Source organism: Notolabrus celidotus, chromosome 6 (assembly GCF_009762535.1).
Source record: "Notolabrus celidotus isolate fNotCel1 chromosome 6, fNotCel1.pri, whole genome shotgun sequence".
Lineage (NCBI taxonomy): Eukaryota > Metazoa > Chordata > Actinopteri > Labriformes > Labridae > Notolabrus > Notolabrus celidotus.
Window position 1 is genome coordinate 1569276 of NC_048277.1, and position 21305 is coordinate 1590580.

At 41.1% G+C, this 21305-nt stretch overlaps 1 protein-coding gene across 4 annotated transcripts in view; it reads left to right on the plus strand.

The window, feature by feature from the left end:
* Positions 1-21305, plus strand: part of mical2b (microtubule associated monooxygenase, calponin and LIM domain containing 2b) — a 108568-nt gene that overhangs the window by 82425 nt on the left and 4838 nt on the right. The window contains exons 20-31 of one of the 4 annotated variants that reach the window (XM_034685346.1): positions 238-720; positions 2913-3014; positions 3154-3246; positions 5446-5632; positions 6333-6406; positions 8611-8692; positions 14745-14852; positions 17392-17445; positions 18490-18611; positions 18720-18956; positions 19080-19255; positions 19401-19783. In XM_034685346.1, the coding sequence (XP_034541237.1) occupies positions 238-720; positions 2913-3014; positions 3154-3246; positions 5446-5632; positions 6333-6406; positions 8611-8692; positions 14745-14852; positions 17392-17445; positions 18490-18611; positions 18720-18956; positions 19080-19255; positions 19401-19783 (2101 nt within the window). The remainder of the gene's footprint in view (positions 1-237; positions 721-2912; positions 3015-3153; positions 3247-5445; positions 5633-6332; positions 6407-8610; positions 8693-14744; positions 14853-17391; positions 17446-18489; positions 18612-18719; positions 18957-19079; positions 19256-19400; positions 19784-21305) is intronic. The other 3 variants (XM_034685343.1, XM_034685344.1, XM_034685345.1) reach the window with 3 other exon arrangements.

Consider the following 21305-nt stretch of genomic DNA (forward strand, 5'->3'; position numbering starts at 1 on the left):
TGGTTTCTCCGGTCACGTAATTCCTGGGTAAAGTACCTTTGGCCGAAACGCTTTAAATGTTTGTGGAAACAAGTCATCAGGCCCTTTAAACTTTGTTTTATCATCAGTTTGGTGTTCACTAACACGCTTCGTTTTTTAAAGAACAAAAACAGCTTTTAATCCAGAGTTAGCCTTTTTTTCTCTTCAGTTTCATCCCTCTGTTTTATTTGATCTCTCTCTTTGAACCCTCTGCTGTAGGTCGAACCTTCTATCTCTCCTCTTTCCTTTTCCCTTCCTCCTCCTTCTCCTCCTCCTCCCCCTCCTCCTCCTCCTTATTCTGCCTCTGTCTCTAAGAGCTCCAGTGTCTACCCTGTCCCTGACCCCACTGTGCAGGCTGGTTTCTCCTCTGTCCCTTTGCACACTGCCGGACACAAGGAGAGGAAACAGAGAGACTCATCTACTCCCTCATCCCTCTCTGTCTCTGAAACAACAGATCAAATCTCCTCACTTCATACTGATCCCCCAGCATGCAACAAGACATCTGCGTACCTTTCCTCAAATGACTTTGACGAGATCTCCTCTCCCCTCTCTGATAAAATCTGTGAGACTGTGGTGCTCAAGAACAACAGAGAGAGGACAAATGACACATTTGAGATGAGCCCAGAGGATGATCAGGAAAGGGTCCACAACACGGCTCATGGGATATTTGATAAGAGATTAGCGGAACACGATCATATGAAGGTAAAAGTTTCTTCATGACCACTGACTTCAATACAACCTGAGAGTCAGTAAAATCTCTACTTAAAGCATCCTCAGTTTTTCAGCTTTTCTATAAAGTTTCATACAAATTTCACCAGTTAAAGCTGCTGTGAGGAACTTCTGGTTTGTATCGACTCTTGCGCCCCCTTGTGGACAAAGTGATACCTCTTATCTCTTGTCCTGTAAATGCAAAATTAGTGTCAAAAGACAATAACCTCATCCTGTTGTCTTTTAACATGTAGATGTATCACACCATGTGATTATTTGCCATGAAAACAGCCAAAAAAGGCTGTTTCTAAAGCAAGATGTCAATCATCTGTTCTGACACCTACCCCCTCGGAACAGTTTCAGGCATTAAAAATGACAACAGAGGAGGTATCAGTGTTGTTGTGGGTGGTCTTGTTTGCTTTTGAGGGTCATAAAGAGGCATCAGTATCAATTTCAGTCTGTTTCTCAGCCAGTTCAAAACTCCTCATAGTGCCTTTAACAACCTCACAGATTTTAAACCAGATCCAGAACATGCACTTCAAAAGATACTTCAGAAACAGAATTAAGAATTTAAGTTGAATGTGTCTGAATGTTTGCCCACGGAGCAACCAATCATCCTAAACTCACATCCACCAGCCTCGCTGTTCTTGCTGGCATGAGTTGAGGAGTCTGTCCAAACAGCTTCCAGTACTTCCACCAGATCCGTGTCCGGTCGGTCTCTATTCCGCTGCGGTTCGGCCCGTGCTCTCTCGTCCGTCAACACCCACTGGTTGTGTTTTCAGAACGCAGCATGGAGCAGGACCTCCAGACAGCTTGAGTCATGTGACTGAGGTTTTCCTGCAGTAATCACTGAATCAAGGATTTTCCTCCTCCTCCCCTCATCCATGTTGTCTTTCTGGTCCTCTGAAAACCTCTGACCTGTTGACTCCAGGCCTGGCTCCTCTCATCATGACTTTGGTTTGTTGTTGTAGTTAAGTGAAATACGATCTGGTGATAACACAGAGTGTTTTATTCTGAAAATTAACCGGATGTTTTCATTTTGTTTTGGTGAAACGTGACTTCCTGTTTGCTCCATCTGCTCTGTTGAGATTGATGCGTCGTGCTCCGGCATCCGGCAAAAATAGAAGTCTTGTGTATCTGATCCGGAGGACTCCAACCTGCCGGATCAGAGACGCAGCCGGAACGCAACGGAGCGGATCCAGTGGAAGTTAACACATTGACTAGAATAGAAACCTATCAGATCTGGTGATGTGACGGATCAGAGTCGGACCGGACCAGATCTGGTGGAATTTGGCCGTTATCTGTAGTAGCATGATATGGCAGAAACAGCTGCTCGCGATACACAGTGAAGGGAGTTAGTTAGCAGTCGCGTCACATGGCTTTATAACCTCAGATTTTCTTTCTCATGTCAAAATCTCGAATCAACTCAAATGTTTTGAGCTTCTCAGAAAGAGTTGGCTGACTTTAAAACATTTAACCTTTCCTGTGACGCCAACTAACCAGCAGCACCGAAAAGAGTCAGCTCTAGACCTCAGCATTCAAAATATCTGGTCTGCTAATGACTCTGGTAAAGAAGCACGAGGAAAGAGATTATTCAAGAAAACTTGTTTTATATACTTTGTCAGTTTAAGATTGTTTTCCAGACATAACTATCCTGAGCTTGAATGATGATACAGCAGAGGTACGTAGCTTTGTTTAGAGACCACAGCCTCTTAGCTTAGCTTCAGGTTGCTAACTGCAGAACTGTTTTATAGCTTCACTTTTCTCTGAACTTCCTCAGAAGATGTGTTTGAAGCTTCTGATTTGTCCAGAAGTGAGAGAGTTTCTGCTGGAGTGAGAGAGATGGAAGCTGCTTGGTCAGCCTCTCTTTGTTTGATGGTCTTTGACTCTGGTGTGGTTAACTTAAGTCTAGACTTCAGACACGTATACATTCAAAGAAGCTAGTTTTTACTTTCTGAAGTAGCCCTCTCTATGAACTGTGGGCAAACAAAGTCCTAAAGTATTTTAGACTTTAGCCCTCCTGACCCTGATCTTTAATAGATATTGTTCTAAAGATGCTTGAGATTAAAAACTGTGACTCATAAACCTTTCAGAAGAACAAGATAACTACGTGACATTCAGCTTCATAGTTGACGTTTAAGAACTGTCTCTCATCATGAGTGATTTTCATTCTGGTGTTCATTCAGCCCAATGGGAGCTGCACTTTTGAGAGTCCTAGAGGCACGGCTCATAAGGCCTTTGTTCGCTCTGAGAGTTGTCCGACTGGAGCTCCCAGTTACCTGAAAGAGGTACCCAGTCATAAACTTGTCATAAAGTCAAAATCCTTCAAAAGCTTTTTCATTCTGTCCTCTCTCTAACTCTCCTTTGTGGTTCTCCATCCCTTCTTTCTCCATCTGTCCCCATGTGTCTCCCTGGTGTTAACCGTAGCGCACTGTTGGAAAGGTCTCATCAGCTATAGGTGCTAAAGCTCAGTTACTGGCGGTCCTCTATGAGACAGACCACAGGCCCAATGCCACACCGGTAAGATGCATGTGGTGTGCCAAACTCAAACCTAACTCCGAGTATCTGCTCCGCCTGCTGTTGGTTTTTGTTGCTTGTTGCAGGAAATGAAATAAAGAGTGTTCCTGTCCTCTTATGCTCCTCCCCTCTTTGACTTAAGTTAATCCGCCTCTGCAGGCTCTTGTTCCCTGGACACGAAGGGGTCCTCAGGCGGTAAATGGGTTGTGCTTTGCCTGTATGTGGCTCTGTAGTGCTTGTTGATGGTTTATAAGCTTGCTGATACGCGTGTGTGTGAAGATCAGTTTAGCTGACTTTAACCTTGTTTGAGTCTAAATGAAAGTTAGAAGAGATGCAGGTGAGAGAGGCTGCAGCTTCTGGTGCTTAATGCAGTCTGGTTCAACAGACAGACTGACAGCATGACTCTACAAGAAGAACTTCACCTTTAGCTCTACTGAACCGCTGCTTGTTTATTTGATGATGGAGAGATCATATGAAGAGGGTTTTAGAGACCGTGGTCTCTGATGTAAGGATATATCACAAGACTGTAAAGAATTGATACAAATAAGGGAGGATTAAAATTGATTCAACAATACGGATCTAAGGATACACTCACTGTTCAATTCAAATCCCAATTTTTGGTTCACGATACGATTCACTCACGATTCTCTAACATCTTTCAAGAAACTGGATTGAACTCTAAATTTTAATAACTATTATTTGATTTCAGTCCTCAGATATGGACAGTTGGGATATATATTTGTTCTCTTATATTTCTTTGTAAACAAAGTCATCCTTTTTCATTTTGAAGGTGTGTTGGAACTCAAATTAAACCACTGCACACTTTTTTTCAGCACCTTGTAAAAAAAACTCAAACTGAGCGTACAAAAATACCTTGTTGGAACATTTCAGAACAATTCTAAAGAAATGTAAAGTGAAAGATTCCTAAATGAAAGTATGAAATATTCAAACAAATAAGGTCAATCTCTTTAAATCATCTAAAGAGCAGCTTCTGCTCCTGGCTGTGAATTGAAATGTTGTTCTTCAGGAATATCAGGGAAAGATAAAATGCTGCCGTACCTCAGACTGTAAACACAAAGGTGCATCCTGACCTGCTCGGTCTTCACCTGCTGCCTCCATGTCTGTTATGATCAACTCAGTGAGTGACGAGAGAGCAGACAAGAGACTTCATGATGCTGAACAAGCGGAGTGAAATGCAAATAGCGCCTTTTACTCTTTAAAAATAATATCCAGATACAAATGTTGTTGAATCGATTTTAATCCACCCTTATTTGTATGGATTTTTTACCGTCTTGTGATATATCCTTACATCCCTGATGTGATTGGGTTATGACTGACCCCTGTGTGAATTGGAGTTGAACTTTTTTATGAAGTCGCCTTATTAACACAGCTGATAAAGGTGATATGTGAAAGTATGAAGTGGAGCACAGGAGGGAAACTGAGCTCAAAGCCTCAAACTCTGTCACATGCTTCACATGTTCTGAGAGATTACTATCTGGACACAGCTCCAGCGTACTTGTGTTTCTTATCCAAAAAGCATCACTTGCTTTAATTTTTTTACATTGATCTTTTGTATGTAATGTGTAAAATTCAAATAAACAGATCTTTAAAACAAATAAAAGAAAAGAAACGGCTAGCTTCTACACAACCGATCAATTTTAATCCACCCTTATTTGTATTGATTTTTACCGTCTTGTGATATATCCTTACATCCCTATCAACAACATTTGTACCGGGTGTTATTTTTAAACAGTAGAAGGCACTATCTGCATTTCACTCCACTTGTTTATCCTTGGCTTTTCATGTGTGCACATGAAAGAGAGGGGAGGTGTGCTCCCCCAGTATCAAGCTTTGGCACATACTGTAGGCGTGTGGAAGGGCAGGGAGCTCCCAGAGCAGAGCCACACCGCCATGTTTCATGTTTTGCATGCAATAATCAATTATTTAATGAGAGTGGTCCTGACTGACATAGAAATGTCATTGTTTTTTAATTCATCACATTTTGTTTCTGTTTACATTTCATTAGGTTGTAGAAGTGTTGGCTGTGTTTATGAGAGTAACTGCTTCACCTCACTGCTGAAACATGTGACTAATCTGCTTTGAGTATTTTCTGCAGGCATCTCTCAGGAATAATCAGCATCCTTAAAAAAAGAGAAGTCTGGCACATGTCCTCTAACCATGTCCTGGTCTTCTCCTCGTCAGTGCGTGGTGCGTAAGGACTTCCCTCCAGGCCTCGGTGGCAGTGACATCTGCCACTTCTGCACCAAGCGGGTGTACATGATGGAGAGACTGAGCGCTGAGGGTTACTTCTTTCACCGGGAGTGTTTCCGGTGTGACGTTTGCAACTGCACCCTGCGTCTCGGAGGGCACGCCTTTGATTCACAGGAAGGTAGGCCTGAGTCTCTGTGACTGTGGACACCTTCTGTCCAGCTGGAGGGAGGGTGAACACATCAGTGGGGAGGTTTTGTTTTATTAACTTTTCAATGTATTACAAATAAAACAATAATGAGAAGAAAGAGCAAAACAAAACAGAAATACAAAATACTGCACAGGCCAGGCAGACAATCACAAGCATAGGATAAAGGATACAGACAGGACATCCATTCAAGTTTTCCAAAGTCTTCAAATAATTCTGAATGCTGTGATCAAACCAACCATAATGACAGAAAGCGCACTCTTTGAAACATTCTGTACTTGAGATTTATCACCCAGAAGACATAGATCTGGGGTCAAAGGGATCGTTGAACCCCAGAAAGGTGCAACCAGAGAACACTCCCAAAGACAGCGGAGGAAAGTTGTCCTTTTAACAGTTTCATTCTATGAAGTCTCGATGGGGTGTGGTAGTACCTGTGCAAGATTTGATATTGTATGAACTTCCCTCAAGCTTCCAGGTTTTGTTTTTTGAATGTAGTTTGATCACTTCATCCAATGACACCCCAGAAACCTGAACTACTGACACTTACTAATCTTACATGGATACAGAAGTGTTACTAAAGGGCTGTTTTTTTTTTACTTTGCTAATGTTTGGCTAATCTTGTTGTGTACTCTTAGTTTTGTGGTTTAAGGAGTTTTGTGTACTTCTTCTACAGGAAAGTTCTACTGCAAGATGCATTACGCCCAGCGTCAGTCCAGCTCTCACACGGGGACGTTCAGGAGGAGAATGGTAAGGAACACTTCCATGGTTGCACACAAAGAAGTAATCAGAAAATGTACAACTTCAAAAAGGAGTTCTGAGAGACATTTAACCCTGTAAAGCCTGAACCATCAAAATATTGCCAGAAAATTCTAATTCTTTGTAAATGGAGTGTTTATTGGACCTTCTGAAGAATAAAAAAAAAAAGAAATAAAATAGCAATTTTCATATATGAGTTTTAATTTGTATCATATTTGATACATCAGGCGTTTTGGTGCAAATTTTTTTGCACAAAGTGTCTTCTTTTTTAAACAAACTAAAACATATAAAAACAATATTTTTAGCCTATTAAACTTTGAGTTTTCTTCAAATTTTTCCCAAAGTAATTTCAAACCTTGAAATTATTTTTTCCCATATTGCACGACAGCGTCACACATATTCTGTAGCAAAACAACCTAATGTATTGTATATATCTTCTCTGAATTGTTCAGTTTTTAGTGGAAATCAATGATTAAAAGACAATTATTAACTAGGGAGCCATGGCAACATTCAACCAGTCATCAATCATCATGATACAACAGGTTACATATATAAAAATACAATATACGTTATAAATATCTCAATGTCTACTCTAAATATACCTCATTATGTCATTTAAATATGATCTTAAGTAATAAATAGACTGTATGTTGCTTTATGGAATAATGTATGAAATGTAATAAAATGATGATTGAGAGTAAATAAATGTCCTTATAAACCTGCTGTATCAATTTTGATTCACACATTTCAACACGGTTTGACTATAAATGAAGTAATTAAATATTAATCAGTTTAACATTGCATCAATCCAGTAACTATTCCTCTTGAAGTTTCAGGAACAATTTGAAAGTTTTTTTCATCCAAACTTTTTCAAACTTGGTAAAAATATCCCTGAAAAACCTGGAGTGGGTCTCTGATCCACAGCTGACATTTTGGATGTCTTTGTGACGTCCTTCTGGTGCATGAATTACTCACCTGGTGGATTATAAGTTCACTGCATGTATCTGATTGTATACATCAGGCTTTTACTGAAGAAATAGGAGGTCTCAAAAACTGATGTATCAAATATGATACAGGGTTAAAAAAGAAAGGAACTTAACTTGTATTTGAAGCTAAACTCTGTGTTAACATCCAGACAGTGCTGTCAGTCCTTTATTTACTTGCTTGTGTTTCCCTGCTACGAGATTATCTGCTGTGCTGCTCCTCAGCTGCAGATGTGTTGCTTTGCATTCACTCACCTTCTGAAGGCAGTTTAAGTGAAAAGCTGTGTTTCAAATGTTCTGAAGTGCAAATGGGATCAACCCGACATACAGACGCCATTTCCCCAAAACAGAATCAACATAAAAGTATTCGTCTGGTTTGCTCTATGCATGCTGTGTTTTTAGTTTGGACATTTCAGGACACCTGTGTGTTGTTTCTGTGATGACCGTAGAGTTTAGTTCCAAATAGTAAGATCCAGTCTTTCTTAAAGGACTGAATTCTCTGCAGTCTGCAGAGTAGAAAAAGTCTTCCTCTTTTCAAGGTTTAGAAGCTACCACTCCAAAAACCTGAGTGCATACGTGAGGACACACAAAAGTGCATCTGGCAGCTTGTGAGGGGAGTTAGGTGGTTCAGAAGATGCTCTCTCTCTGCTCCGTAGACTCATGTTTATTCAGTTGATTTTTTTTTCAATGAAGTGCCTTCTATTTTTAAAAGCTTAACTTATTTTTTTGAGTTGTTAAAATAAATGTGTTGAACCCGTCTCTTAATATTGTTTCTGACTCACGTTGCATCATTAACACTTTTTGTTAAACGAGCTCTGATTGGATGAAATATTTAAACAGAAGGTAAAAAAGAGCAAACATGAAACTTGGACATGTCTATGGAAGAGGATTAAAGTCAGAATTCTGAGAAAAATAAAAAAAACTAAGGTCCAATTGTTTTTTTATTATTCTGAGGAAAAAGTCAGAATTCTGAGAAAAAAGTCAGAATTCTTTAATCTCAGATTTCTGACTTTAATCTCAGATTTCTGACTTTTTTAATCTCAGATTTCTGACTTTAATCTTAGAATAATAAAAAATACATATTGGACCTTGATTTATTTTTCAGTGGCCCTCATCCTCTTGCGTACATGTCTTCATGTTTCTGAAGTATGTTCATTTTACTTTTGATGTGATGTTTTTAACACTTCCTCCTGTGACTCTTTGTAAATGTAGGAAGACCAAAGCTGCACCAAACCCTCTTCTTTGGCCAGCGGGAGCTACTCAGCGATAGGCAGCGTCCAGATCCAGCCCCCAGGTACCCTGGTTTCCTTGCTTAGGCAAGGCCTGAGCTGGCCGAGGCGAGCTAGCCGGGCCGTGTGTGTGTTGCCTCAACAGCTGTTTGGAAGTGTGCGTGAGTCTTTCACAGCGGTGGGATTCCACATCAGGAGCTGCTCACATGACTACGTGTTACTGTATGAGCTGCTGAGCCTGGGTTGTCCTCTTCTTTGCATGATGCACGAGGTACTGGTACAGATCTACCAGGAGCCCCCGCTGGCCCAGTAGCAGCCCGTCAGCCACCAGCTCATATAGGAAAGGAAGTTACACAGGGACCCTAAGTCTGTTTGAATTTGTTCCCATTTGAAGCCCAGAACAGATAAATCAGAGGTTCAGAAAAGCTGTAATTGGGTGCGGAGTTGGTCTGACGGCTAAATTGCGCGCCCATGAAACGTTGGCTTGGGTTTGATTCCAGCCTGCGGCTCCTTTCCTGCATGTCACTCCCCCACTCTCTCCCAGCACCATCCACTGTTCTCCCCTGTCTAATAAAGGTACAAAAAGCCCTCCCAAATATAAAAGAAAAAAGAAAAGTAGTAATTTGAAACCAAATGATATCTGTACTTCCTACACTCCCAGTCTCAGATCAGTCTCTGGTTTTTGATGTCAGAGGTGTTTCATGAAGCTCATTCTGGATCATGTTTTGCTTGATAGTCTGTTTCATTGCCTGGTGTGAGTTTTGCCTGCAGTGACAACAAAAAGCCATCTTGAACAAACTGTCCTATCAGCTCTCCATCAGACTCCACGGTGTGTCTGAGTATTATTTATGCTGAACATCCTTCAGTTTGTTCCATAAATCAAAGCTGCAGCTCTGACACAGGACTTCCACCAGATCCGTGTCCGGTCTGTCTCCGATCCGCTGCGGTCCGGCTCCGTGCTCTCTCGTCCATCATCACCCACCAGTTGTGTTTTCAGAGTAGGACCGCCGGACAGCTGGAGTCATGTGACCAAGGTTTTCCTGCTGTAATCCCTGAATCAAGGATTCTCCTCCTCCTCTCCTCATCCATTGTCTTTCTGGTCCTCTGAAAACCTCTGACCTGTTGACTCCAGGCCTGGCAACCGGATGTTTTCATTTTGTTTTGGTGAAACCTGACTTCCTGTCCCGCTCCATCTGCTCTGTTGAGATTGATGCGTCGTGCTCCGGCATCCGGCAACAATAGAAGTCTTGTGTATCTGATCCGGAGGCCCGGCATGCCAGATCAGAGACACAGCCAGAACGCAACGGAGCGGATCCAGATCCGTCACGGTGCTGTGACGGATCGGAGATGGACTGGACACGGATCTGGTGGAATTTGGCCCTGAGTCCACCCTTACTTTGTCCCAGGTTGCTCAAACTTTAACTAATGATCTGAATCAAAGTAAACAGATCTTCTATTGGAGGTAAATCAGTTCCTGTCATCCTGAGACTGAGCGTTAAATCCTCTTCTCTGCACTCTGGGTAGACTCTGTGAGTAATGTGTTGTTAGTGTACCCGGGACACTCTGAATCCAGATGGTTTTTTGATGTCACGCTGGCTCTGCGTTCTGCCTGCTGCACCTTAACACTGCACCACAGAGATGTGCATTGGAAATGCCAAAACAGGGTTATGTTTGATTATATCAGTATTGTTGTTTAACTAGAACTAATGTATCAGTATTATACTTTCTATTTGTTTTGTACTTTTTGAAAAACAGCAGTAACATTCAGTATCTTGTTCCTTTTCTCTTTGTGTTGGTTGGAGACTCCCTGAGCTTGTATATTCTTTGAAAATGTAAAAGGGATTTTAAAATGAATTTATTTGAGACCAGTCTTTGCCTTTTGACAAAATCTAAGTTTTTTGATTGGAAATCCATACAAGCCAAAAACCAGTGAGTGTTATCTTCGGTCCAGGATGTTTTTTCTTTTATTAGTCAACATAGTCAAAAAAAGAAGACACCACAGAAATGTCAAACTGATAATGTATTTGTGAATCAGTGTTTTGTTGGTGATATGTCTGACTCAGTGAAAGTATCTCACTGTATTCTCTTAAGTTTCTTTTGTATACTTTTTTATTTGAGATGATTTTATTCTCTGCTGGTCATTGCTTTCATTCAGCAGACTAAGGATCTTATTCTTCACTGAGGGCTCAGACCTGTTCTCTGTTTGTCTCATTTTAATGTTTGATTTGAATCACTTTATTGCAAAGTGCACATTCCCTTATATTCATCAGCTCTCTGTTCTGTTTCCATCCTCCATTTCCCACTCCTTATTCATTCTCCTTTATTCTCTGTTTCAAGTTTCCAATGCTCTGATTGGCTGACTCCTGCCAGCATGTTGATTGGCCTGCCTCCCTCACCTGTTTTAAAATTAACCAATGATTGACCTGCATCGAAGGTCACTCAGATTTAGAGGAGCTGTTTTTAATCTTTGACTTTTTTCAAGTTGAATACCTCTGAGATTCCAGCACCAGCACCAGTCTGTCAGTCTGTTTCTGAATACTCTTCACCCTCACCCTCACGTGCTTGTTGCTAAGCTAGTGCTAAATAAGCTAGGAGACAAAGCAACCATTTTTGCTCCATGTATTACTCCATGATTTGCTCTATGGATCTGCACAGAAATGTGATCAGACCAAGAGAAGAGTCCCAATGACTTGGATGATCCTCTGACTTTTGTCTCCAGTGTCTGATGAGCAACACATTTAAAGCTCTGAGCAAAGCTCTTTTATTTTGTAAACGGCTTTCATTTTCAGCTTGTCTGAAACTTTAGTTAATGAAAAATTAATGACATTCTCATCAACCGCCGTTTTACTTTATCAACTCCCAAGATTACCCAGAAATTAGACAGGGAACTTGTAACATTTTAGGCCAACACGATTTGTAATCAGAAAGAAGACTGACAACTTGGTTATTACTATAGAATAGAATACTAGAAAATAGAAATAGAATCAAAAAATAAATATCAAATGTCCTCTTTAAATCTTAAATTTATATTCGGCCTAGAGTAGGGATGGGCAATGATTTTTGAATATTCTAATATTCGTTCACTTTGTAAAAATCAAAGAGTTACTTTTTCATTGTTTTTACCGGTACCTGGTTGTAATACAGTATTCCTGCCAGACGGTGTCTACAGAGCGTCTTAAAGCTGTTTGCTAACCTCATTAAATAACAGAAGAAGAAAAATGCTAACTGCATTAAATAGCAAAAGAAGAAGAAAACATTAGCGACAGTCGCTGCGATTTTTTCCGTTTCTGAATCTCACACTATACACCAAGCGTCAACCTCCGGTCTCAAAATATGAAGCCCTGTGGAGCCGCATTTTGTAATAACGGTGCATTTTGTAATAAACGTCCAAAATATAAAAACTTTTTCATTTCATTTTGTAATAAAGCCGCACTTTGTAATAATCTTCTCAAAATGTAATAACTTATTACATAATGCGGCAAAATTTATTACAAAATGCGTTGGGGCAGTTTATTACAAAATGCGGCTTATTACAAAATGAAATGAAAAAGTTATTACATTTTGGACGTTTATTACAAAATGCACCGTTATTACAAAATGCGGCTCAACAAGCCCATGTGGAAGTGTTATAAACTGCAATTCATTGAGCGTCCACTTGAGGCTGGCTGCAGAAACACTGGACACCACATACACACCCATTCAAAGAAGACGATCTTTACAACAGAAATAAACATGTTAACTGCCTGGCTCAAAAAACGGCTTGGGTCTTCGTAGTTAATCTCTCTATGAGCACACACTGTACGGGGGTTGAATTTTTTTCTAACGCAACGGTTCAGAAGATATTAAGATTACGAGTTTTTGCCCAAATAAGGACATGACTGACGTGACTGACAGGCAGGAACACATAGCTGTTGACTAGGAGGCTCAAACCCCGCCTCTTTACCTCACACTCTTTTGGTTGAGTTCCATATTTCCAATATGGCTGCCGCCGTTGATCTGATTCAAAACAGCGCTCAGAAACAGATGTGTGACGTCACGGATACTACATCTATTATTTGTACAGTCTATGTACTACACACGTATTTCCAGAGACTGAGCATGGCAGTAAACTGTAAACACACGGTTACTTGAATAATCGTTGAATAGATGCCGATCATCATTGAATAGTATTTTGATTTGAAATGCCCATCCCTAGCCTAGAGTGCTTCCTGGCTGTTTTGGCCTTAGAACATAAGATTTCATATATCAGGCTTTGCTTTAAGATAGCTGTCGCACACTAACAATAAGTCGGCGTGTCATTTACTTTGGCTTTTTCAAAGTTGAATCCTAAAGGTGTTTTCAGGCTGTGTATTAAAGCTGTAACCCCTTCATTGTAAAAGAATGTGAACATGTTAGCTTTCATGAGCTAACCTGCTCCCTCACAGAAGGAGAAGACAAGCAGGTGTTGTTGGAAACTTGTGGTAGGGATGTTGATGCACACGTCGTACCTCTGCTTGGTTTGTCGTAGTCCTAACTGCTGCACTAACCCCACTAACACTCATGTCGAGGTGTGCTCCCCCTTTGGCATGCATACTGTTCTTGGTGCATCATGAGAAGCAGCCTCCCCTCCTCAGGCCCATCTGACAGTAACAGCTGTGTCTACATGTCTGTGGTCTGTCTGTGGTTCCCTCTGTTTCAGAAGGAGGTCTCCCCCCCTCAGAGCCCCTCTCCAGATCTCTCTCGTGCACCTCTTAGACTTTGCTCAGGAGATCTGCAGCAGCAGAGCAGCTTTTTTTGCACACTTCCAGATCTATTTTGTCAGCTGTATGTTTCATAGTTGTGTTTTTAATTGGTATTGAAGCAGCCTGCAGGCCTTGTTATTTGTTTTCCACTATGAACTTACTGTAAAGTTACATAACTTATGGTATTTATAAGCTGTTAATTTCTTTAAAAATAAATCAAATTGATTATAAATAATAATCTTCTTCGTGGTTTGTTACCAGATAGTTAAATTGCATCATCTAGTTGTTGACCATCTCATTTTAATCAGGATGCAGGTGAAGTGCATCCTGATTAAAGTCCCCTCCTTTGTCATAAGGCCTCCATCCAAGCTACTCCCATCCCCAGCCCTTTGCTAAGTTGATGTAACATCACCCACACAAATCATTTTCCCATCACAGCTTCTGTCAACTCAACAATAACATGTGTTTCGTAACACCTCATTGAAATCTGAAAGCCTTGAAGTTTGCAGCAGAAAGGGGCGTAGAGTTTTCCTTTAACCAGGCGGCTTTAAAGCTTCTGCTGTAAAAAAAGATCCCAGCTTTTAAAATGATGTCAAATGAAAAATAGAGATGATCATCAGCCCAGTAATAATCAAACATTTGATTTAACTCTAACCTCATCGATCCCCTCACCACTCAATCTGAACAGACCTGAAGCGACTCATCTGCTCCTCCTGTCAGCTTCTTCGTGGAGTCTGTTCGTGGGTCTCTTCTGTCCTTTCCTCTGGGTTTGTTTTCTGTTGACCAATCGGTAAAGTTTCTTCTGACTGTCTTACGTCTCCTCTTATAACACTTGGACCGACCGATGTGAGAACATCAATGAGAACCGTTTTGAAGAGTGTTATTAATAAAAAGCTGTGGATGTGTAATGACCGGCAGAATGTAAACAAAGGTTTCATCAACACGTTTTCATTCCTTTGCTCTGACCGAGTGGAGTCACCTCTGTACAATGTTGACCTCATTACTCTGTGAGTACTGTCACTGACATGTCCCCTGTTTTATCAGTGCTTGTGTTACAAATAGTCATTCATGTTATACTGTGGAATTACAAAAGTGTTATAGAGTGCATGTGCATACCTTGTTATTTTCACTAGATGCTTTTACTGTGTATAATGTGCATATATATATATAAATATGTTTACTGATTGTTAAAATGTGGTAAAAAGAAGTGCAATAACTGTGAACCTTTTCTGGAGATGTGTTTAGACATAATGCATGACATTAGCAACATCCCAGAGTTATTTGTTGTTGTTGTTGTTGTTTTTATTTTTGCTTTTTACAAAAAAAAAGATTGAAGGTGAGCATTAATTCAAAGATGATGAAAAACTAAATTCCCACATGCTGTTTTTATTTGCAGTCTGGGCCTCCTCCCTTCATGCAGACACAGAGATGGCTGTGGAAGCTCTATGTGAACCCTGCACAGATAAAGATCCAGCAGGAGCCAGGGAGCAGGAGAGTAACAAAGGTCAGTGCGGCCTGTACATACGTCTTTGCAGGGAACTTTCTGTAGAATCTTTTAGAACATATTTAAAGATGATTTAATTGGTTTTTAAATCTCTTAATGGTCTTGCTCCTTCTTATTTATCAGATTTGCTTTTATCATATGAGCCAGTGAGAGCCCTCAGGTCTTCAGGTAGTGGACTTTTAATGGTACCAAAAGTAAGAACAAAGACTCACAGTGAGGCAGCTTTTTATTATCACGGCCCACGCCTGTGGAACACCCTACCTGAAGATCTGAGGGCTGCACAGAGCATCAACATTTTTAAATGCAAACTCAAGACCGACCTTTTTAGTCTCGCTTTTAACTGAGTTTTATTCTTATAACAGTTTTAGTTCACCTAACTTTATTTATTTATTTATTTATTTGTTTGTTTGTTTGTTTATTTATTTGTTTATCTAGTTCAAATTTTACTACATATTTATTTATTTATTATGTAGTTCAAATTTTAGTCATGTTTTATTTTATTTATTTATTTATTTATCTAGTTAACATTTTTGACACTTTTTATTTTATTTACTTATTTATTTATTTTAAGTATAGCATATTATTTTATTTTAATGGTCTAATATTTTAGTGTTTTATTATCTTAGAAATGTTTTTTTAAGACAATATTCATAACTCTTAATTCTGAGTCACTGTCTCAGAAAAGGTTTCATGACTATGAGAAGTGACCTTAAAATGATGAGACCAGGATCTCACAGTTTTGAAATCAGGATCTCATAATTAAAAAATTATCTGATAGTTATGTGAAAAGCTTATTCCAAATACAATCCCAAGATCTTGTGGCTCTGACAAAATTAGTTTTATATTATAATATTTGCTGACTAAGACTGCAGGAAAAACAGAGAGCAATAATGATGTCAACACTTGATCAGCTTTATGCTGCTTTCCTTCTTGTTAAAAGAAGATATCGTGTTACTTCATGTAGACAGCTTTAATAAATCTAAACTATGACCTGATGTCTGATGATTTCAAAGATCCTGCAAACAGTTTCATTTTTTTTCATAAGTATCCGATCTTTACTGGTAATGCAGAGATAGTACGTCTCAAGATGTCCGTTTTGTGTACATCAGCTGAAGGGACAGAGTTCTAAGTAGAAATTCTGGATAAAGTAAGGTATGAATAACTAACAGTTTCATTGGAACAATTTATTCCTCTACTTGTACTAACCATGGGAGCAGCAGGATAACATACTGATCAATCATTTGACATATTGGAACATTTGGATGAATGGACATGACATTTTGTACCAGTGTCCCTGTGCAGAGGATGAATCTTGATGTCTTTTGTCTATCCCCTAGAGCAGAGGTTCCCAAACTTTTCAGGCCACAACCCCCAAAATATAGGTGCCAAAGACTCCCAACCTCCACTGTCCCTCAAAGTGATTTAATGTGTCTTCATTTAGCTGGTCTGCAGAAAATGACCCTACCTATATGAGCATGTGTCTGTGTTTCCTGTGCTGTTATGGATGAACCTGCTGCTACTGATGCTTTTGATAATGAACTGTTCACTAACCCTAAACTTAGGAGTCATCTGGAAACAAAGAAAGGAAGAAAACCCATTACAGTTTCTGTTTCAAGGTTTTATTTCAAGTTTAGCTACTACTTTTGTCGATATTTTTTACTGTAATGGGTAAAATGTACTATTTTTAGAACAATCTGGACGACATCTCACGACCCCCCATTTTTGTCTCACGACCCCCCAGGGGGTCCCGACCCACACATTGGGAACCCCTGCTCTAGATTTAGTACAATGTTGTTTAGGTACTCACCCAGATGTGCCTGTGTTTAGATTAGGAATCCATAATATTACTTTATCTTATTCTATTTTACTTTATTTTACCTTTATCATTATTATTATTATTATTATTATTATTATTATTATTATTATTATTATTATTATTATTATTATTTCTATTATCATCATATTTTTAACTATGTAAGTACATTGTTGTATTCCCCTGTCCGGTGTTGTAAGCTGCTGGAACAAAATAAATTTAAGAATATCTTATCTGATTGGATTTTTGCTTATATCTGATAATCTGATATTTTCAAACTAATTTTGGCTGATACTGATATCAATACAAACACATAAACAGCTTTGTTTTCATTGTAATAGAATTCTCTACAGTATTAGAATTGACCTGACACTCTTACTCTCACTATTTGTTTTAGAGATAGACATAAAGACATCTCACGACCCCCCATTTGTGTCTCGTGACCCCCTAGGGGATCCCGACCCACACTTTGGGAACCCCTGCCCTAGCACAGCAATAAATCTTTTTTACCTGGTGCTTTATTTTCTTAACATCATCTTCACATGTTAAAGTTTGGATCATAAAGCCTGGTTGTTACTGCAGGCTCACTATGGGCTCTGATTCTACTGTCATGGCCTGTTAGCGCTTCATGTTGTCTGCAGTATGCTCACATGTGGTCCAAAGTCAGCGCTCCTTCTAAAAACTCTGCCTCTCTGGGTGTGTTCTGGTCTCTGTCTCCTGTCTCAGAAGATCTTTGTAACACCAAAAAGAATAATCGATGGAAAAGGAAGATCAGAGCGAGTGGGTACCTCAGTCGCAAATTGTTTTTCTCTGCATGGCTTCTCCAATCTTTGTTCCATCTGTCCTGCTTTTGAAGAAGTCTTCATCTGGGTTTGATAGAGTACTAAAGCTGGGTCTCTTTCCTCTGGATCGTTTTGGTGTTCTTCATCTCAACCTTCTGCTCTGTTTGCATGCTTTGCTTCATATGAAATGATGTTCATGGCAGGATGCGGTGACTATGACCCAATCTCAATGTCCGCCCTGAACCCTGAACCCTGAGCCCTGAGCCCTGAGCCCTGAGCCCTGAGCCCTGAGCCCTGAGCCCTGAGCCCTGGGCCCTGAGCCCTAAGCCCTGAGCCCTGAGCCCTGAGCCCTGAAACCTGAGCCCTAAACCCTGAGCCCTGAGCCCTGAAACCTGAAACCTGAGCCCTAAACTCTGAGCCCTGAGCCCTGAGCCCTGAGCCCTGAAACCTGAGCCCTGAACCCTGAGCCCTGAACCCTGAACCCTGAACCCCGAACCCTGAGCCCTGAGCCCTGAGAACTGAAACCTGAGCCCTAAACCCTGAGCCCTGAACCCTGAGCCCTGAGCCCTGAGCCCTGAACCCTGAACCCTGAGCCCTGAACCCTGAACCCTGAACCCTGAACCCTGAGCCCTGAACCCTGAGCCCTGAGCCCTGTACCCTGAGCCCTGAGCCCTGAGCCCTGAGCCCTGAACCCTGAACCCTGAACCCTGAACAGCCCTAAGGCCTCACAGACTGAGTGGGAACGTGCCTCAAAGTGTGTGAGTGTGGACATTGAAATTGGGCCTGTGTCTGACTCCTGCACAGAAATGAACATTGCTGTAATGTGTCATATACAACACTAGAGGTCAGTGTCTTTCTCTTTTGAACCCATGGAAAGTGTGTGGTGACTCTCACTGGTTTCAGCAGAGACTCACAGATCAAACACTCTTTTTAAATCTCTCACCTTCTTCAGTATGGACACCTTCAACAGGCATCAGAGTTAAATGTCAGGGAAGTTTCTCAAATATCACAACCTCTGAGAATACTCTCTGCCTTTACACAGCCTTCCCTCTGATCTTCAAGCGCTTCCAGAGGGAATGGTCCCAGGACCGAGTGGGACCAGATACAGTTCCTGAAGCTGACTCTGACTTTGAGGATATCATCACCTCAGCAGAAAAACAGACTGTAAGTTAGTTAGTGACACGTATCGTTGAGCCTAGAGGAGGTGTGATGAACTCCCTCTGTGTACAGATTTTGTGGTTTTTGTGCACTGACATGATTCCTGTTTTTCAGTACTCCAATGGCAGCTCCAAGATGGCAGCAGATACTCAGAATTCCTCAGAGGGAGGTGAGAAGAGTGAAGCGCCCTCAGTAGCAGCAGCAGCAGAGCTCATCAGCAGCTCGTCCTCTCCAAAGAAACGCTTGATGTTATCTCTGTCTGAGAAAGAGAAGCTTCTGAGCTGGGATGAGCTGGCCACACCAGAGGACACCAAGAGTATCACCTTCAACACAAACACACATCCACTTCATGTGAGTCATTTATTAATGAAGCTTTATTATTCGTTCTAGAGAAAATGGAGCAGGGCATGCATGTTTCTCTGCTCCACATTCTGTCCCTGACTGCATTTCTCCTGTCCTCTGATGTTTTATCAGGTGCAAGCAGAGACAGAGGCAGATAAGCTTCAGACGGACTACGGCCAGGATGGGGAAATGTCCCAGAGCCAAACCTCCGCCTCATCAACCTCAGCCTTCCAGCTCATAGCCAACGCCTTCAGGAAGACATTTAGTGTGACCAATCCATCCAGCAACTCCAGCGCTGCAGTCCCAATGTTCGTATCAAATGTTCTGCTCAGAGTTGAACTGTTCAAAAGGCCACAGGCAGGATGCTTTGGTTCAAGTCCTGCCTGAACCGGCTCTTTGTAGGAACCTACGAGTACCTACATTCTGTTCATGATTTCTCTTGTTACTCAACAGAAGGCCCAAACGTGAAGGCAACCGCAAACAGAGGCCAATGTCATTAGGAGCGGTGGGCCTCACCTCCCTCTTCAGCACCATGGGTCCAGAGCCGTCCACTGATGAAGATAAGACCACCAAGCATGAGGCTCAGTGGGCTTCTGTGGGGGGCGATCCGTGGGAGGCTGGACAGGACCTGCCATCACTGCTGCAGGGTGTGTCTCTTAAAGGCCGCAGAGGCTCTGAAGGGGTGTTCTCTAAGGACCTGGCATCTCTGCCACACAAGAAGGTCAACCTGTTTTCATCCCTGAGGCTGAAGAAGAGCAAAGCGTTAGAACATGAGGGGCAGGACCAGGAGGTGCAGAAGGGGATTATGACCATTCTCACAAACATCAGTAACAAAGGTTAGTACGGGGGAGTCTTTACTTCCTGTCATGGTACAGCTAAAAGCATTTGACCCTAGAACACTAACATTTGGTAACACCATCACTAATGTTGGGTATATTTTATCCAATATAACATACCCAATTAAAAATAGTTCTCATCAGAATATATTAATTTTACAACAATACATGGCAAAGTGAAGTACTCTTCTTCTATTTCCCAGTATACATGTCTCATAAAACAAAAATAGGTATTATGGGGGGACCGGATTACAAGGCTCCAAAATTAATGAAAAATTAGGGAATCATTAATGAAAAAAATCCTAAAAAGGAATATCATGGAGCTGGGAATTTGTTCTTCGGTCCACCCATTCCTGAGACATTTGAGCCGTTTCCAGTGGAGGCACAGTCTCCCTGCATCCCTGACTGGTGTGGGAGAGATTATACAAAAATAGCATTTTTTTTTGAGAAATGACCAGCTGACTATGAAATGTTTTTGACCATATGAATTCCCTTGGAATTTACCACTAAGTGTTATTTATTCATAACCATTACACCAAAGAAAGATTACAAATTCCAGGACCTCTCGATACCTTACATACAGTCAGTACAAGCTGCTCAGTAGACATGACACCTGAGTCGTGCCTTCCTGTCTGAGCCTTTGGGACAGTCAGCACACCTCAGGGATGATAGCTGTGCATGATATGGGGCAATAAATAATGCGGGTGGAACATTGTTACCTTTGAAAAGTAAAAAGATTGTCTAAATTTAATACACAAACACTAACATCAGGTAAAATTCACCCCAAAGTATTGTATACTTAACCACTAACGTTGGGTGAAAATCACCAAAACACGGGCTGCTGATAAAAACAGGGATCAAAGCCGGGGAAACACGCCTACCTTCAAGACGTCAGTGAGCAGACTGAAGCTCCTGTTTCTTTGTTTCTTATGGACAGCAATAATGTTCCTGGGTCAACTTGACCCAGGGCATATTTGACCCTCCTATTATGTTCATTTCTTAGGGAAAGCAATAATGTTCCTGGGTCAACTTGACCCGGGGCTCATTTAACCCTCCTGTTATGTTTGTTTCTTAGGGACAGCGATAATGTTCCTGGGCCAACTTGACCTGTGGCAAATTTAACCCTCCTGTTAAGTTTGTTTTTTAGGGTCTGCAATAATGTTCCTGGGTCAACTTGACCTGGGGCATATTTGACCCTCCTGTTATGTTATTTTCTTAGGGTCGGCAATAATGTTCCTGGGTCAACTTGACCCGTGGCAAATTTAACCCTCCTGTTATGTTCATTTCTAAGGGTCAGCAATAATGTTCCTGGGTCAACATGACCCGTGCATATTTAACCCTCCTGTTATGTTTGTTTCTTAGGGTCGGCAATAATGTTCCTGGGTCAACATGACCAGGGGCATATTTAACCCTCCTGTTGTGTTCGTTACTTAGGGACAGCAATAATGTTCCTGGGTCAACTTGACCCGGCGCATATTCAACCCTCCTGTTATGTTCGTTTCTTAGGGACAGCAATAATGTT